A 2664-nucleotide genomic window follows, 5' to 3' on the forward strand; every position below is an offset into this window, starting at 1 on the left:
TAGCCAAACAGTGATCGAAAGAACGTGCGTCAGGTGATGGCTACATGAGAAGAGATAGAAACTGGGCGGTTACGATTAGGTGCGCACGGCGAGGCACTCAGCCCGGCTGACTAAAACGGGTAGGGGTGGATTTTATAGCGAAGGTCGGACCAGGATCCTTCATTCTAGCTTTTGATTTTGTGATCTCCGCTTTAACTGCGGGAAGGAGCAGAATGACTGTTCGCTGACTGAGGAACACCGAAATTATAAACATTCCCCCTTAGATATTTCCAGATATCACCTTCTATCCGTCAGAGAGAACACATGACATTTTTCTACTTTGCATGCATCTTTCATTTCGAGCTATGTAGGGACTGAATGATGCTCGAATGAGGCACGAGTATTAGCTGGCGACAATGCAACGTCCTATATTTGTGAGGAGTTCAAAATTGTCATACGAATAGTGAATCGTGGATTGGATGGCCACTGATGATGGTCACATCACCTTTGACCGTATCGCTGTGAAACGTCATATGAAGACGCAGAGTGTACCGTCCGGGGGTGCTTAGGGCTCGCGGCAGCTTTAATCCGTTCATGGGCGCGTCGGCCGGGATGGAGGCGAGACATGGCGAGGTGAAGTGAGGTGAGGTAAAGTGAAGTGAGGTGAGGTGAGGTGAGGTGAGGTGAGGTGAGGTGAGGTGAGGTGAGGTGAGGTGAGGTGAGGCGAGGCGAGGCTAGGTGAGAGGCAAGAAGGGACGGCCACCCCGTCGTCGCTCACCCCGGTGTAGAAAAGAGGGGTAGCGCCGGGAGAATGCGCGTTGTATTAAAGCACCGGATCCTCTCCGCGCAGCGTGGGAGTTAGTTCTGGTGAGGGCGCCAGGCAGCTCACTCACCGAAGTAACCCACCGTCCCAACCCTTCGATCCTCCACATCCCTCGACCTTCGACCAACAAAGCAACCATCCACGGCCGCAACCTCCTCACCATTCGATTCCGTCGTCTCTTCCCGTCGGTCGAGAGCACCTACTTCCGCGCCGTAAAGAAAAGGGGCGAGTCGGCCACTCGTCGCACGGCACCCTCGCGAGGATCTCCTCCAGTGCAAGCACGTCAACGACGGCGTTCGCGAGGGAGTGTGTATCAACGAGAAGCGGTGTTGTCGCGCGACGTGCCGAGGTCGAGTGAGCGGAAAGAGTTACGCATCGTGGGAGACGAAGTGAGAGAGGAAGAGAGAGAGAGAGAGAGAGAGAGAGTCGAAAAAGAAAAAGAGAGAGGGAACGTTTCTCGTCGCTCAATGGAACACCGGCGCGGCCGGTCGAGATCGTCGGCGACGTCAGCACGGGAAGTCGGGCAATCGCGGGAAACAGCCTTTAACCTTTGAAATACGCCGCGCGATTATAGTCGCAGACCAGACATCATCGTAAAAGACCGGTTACAGGCCTAGAGAAAGGAAAGACGAAAGAGAGAGAGAGAGAGAGAGAGAGAGAGAGAGAGAGAGAGAGAGAGAAAAGAAGCAGGAGTGGGAAGAGAGACGGAAGGGGGTGCATAACTACGTTAGTTAGAAACGAGCATTAGAACAACCTAGAAGATTTGTGACATCGCGACGATTACGATCCATATTTTTAGCATAACGTTAGACACCACACGTACACGTACGCACTTTCACGCACGCACGCACGCACGCACGTACATTCAGCTCGAGCGAGCGGCGAGAGCGGGCGCGCGCGCGCGCACGACATTACACGCCCATATATGAACGACCATACGGAAGCGGATCGTGGTGAGCGACGAAGATGTCAGTGAATGAATCGCGCCCTATCGTGGGTAACCGGACGACGTCGTACGTGGTATGATCGTACGGGGTGCTACTAGAGTGCTGCTGTCGAGGCGAACATAGGTCCTTTCTGTGGTGCGCGACGATCAAGCAGGAGAGGAAGAGGTAGCGTGATGCATGACGAACGTCGCTTCAGTCAGAGGAACGGTAGCTTCAGTAAGAAACCTGGATGTCCACTGAGGAAAATGGAACAGTAAATAGAAGAAAGCTCGCTCGCATGCAAAAAGAACCGAAACGCATCGGAGAACATCCCCTTTCATTCACAGACGTTCCCCCGAGAGAAGGCCGTGAGGTGAAAGCAAAGAGATATATCAACAAGATCGCGCACAGAAGATTAAGTGAAGCTGTGGGCGAGAAAGAAGATAAAAAGAGAAGAAGAAACGAGAGGAAAAGAGAAGAGGAAAGATAGAGACGAAGAGAGAGCGAAGTGAAAGAGAGAAAGAAAAAAAGAAAGAAAAAAGAGAAGAGGAAAGAAAAAGGAAAAAAGAATTAGAAGTCGAAAAAGAAAAGGGAGTTTAGGTCGAGAAGCGGCATCACGGAACGGCGCGACGTGACGCGGAGGATCGAGGGAAGAAAAGAGGCCGAGGCGGGAGATCGGAGATCCGAAAGCTCAGGAGGAAATACGCTGGCACGGCAGAAGCGCGGCGGCAAGATATCAAGAAGCAAGTATTACTCACGTAATGCCCCGCGTAACACTGCACCTCCTATCGATGAACTGTAATCTCTATCTGTAATTCTCCGGGCGTCTCTCGCGCCCGGATATCCTCCAATATATATATATATATATATGTGTACACACACATACACACACACACACACACACACACACACACACACACACACACACACACACAC

The 2664-nt window shown here is 52.0% G+C and overlaps 1 protein-coding gene across 1 annotated transcript in view; it reads left to right on the forward strand.

The window, feature by feature from the left end:
* Positions 1-1978: 1978 nt before the first annotated feature.
* The window catches only part of LOC108687006, a 2872-nt gene continuing 2186 nt past the window's right edge, over positions 1979-2664 (forward strand). Inside the window, exons 1-2 of the mRNA XM_018192580.1 lie at positions 1979-2155; positions 2303-2471. Coding sequence (XP_018048069.1) covers positions 1979-2155; positions 2303-2471 — 346 coding nt within the window. The remainder of the gene's footprint in view (positions 2156-2302; positions 2472-2664) is intronic.

Source organism: Atta colombica, unplaced genomic scaffold (assembly GCF_001594045.1).
Source record: "Atta colombica isolate Treedump-2 unplaced genomic scaffold, Acol1.0 scaffold102, whole genome shotgun sequence".
NCBI lineage: Eukaryota > Metazoa > Arthropoda > Insecta > Hymenoptera > Formicidae > Atta > Atta colombica.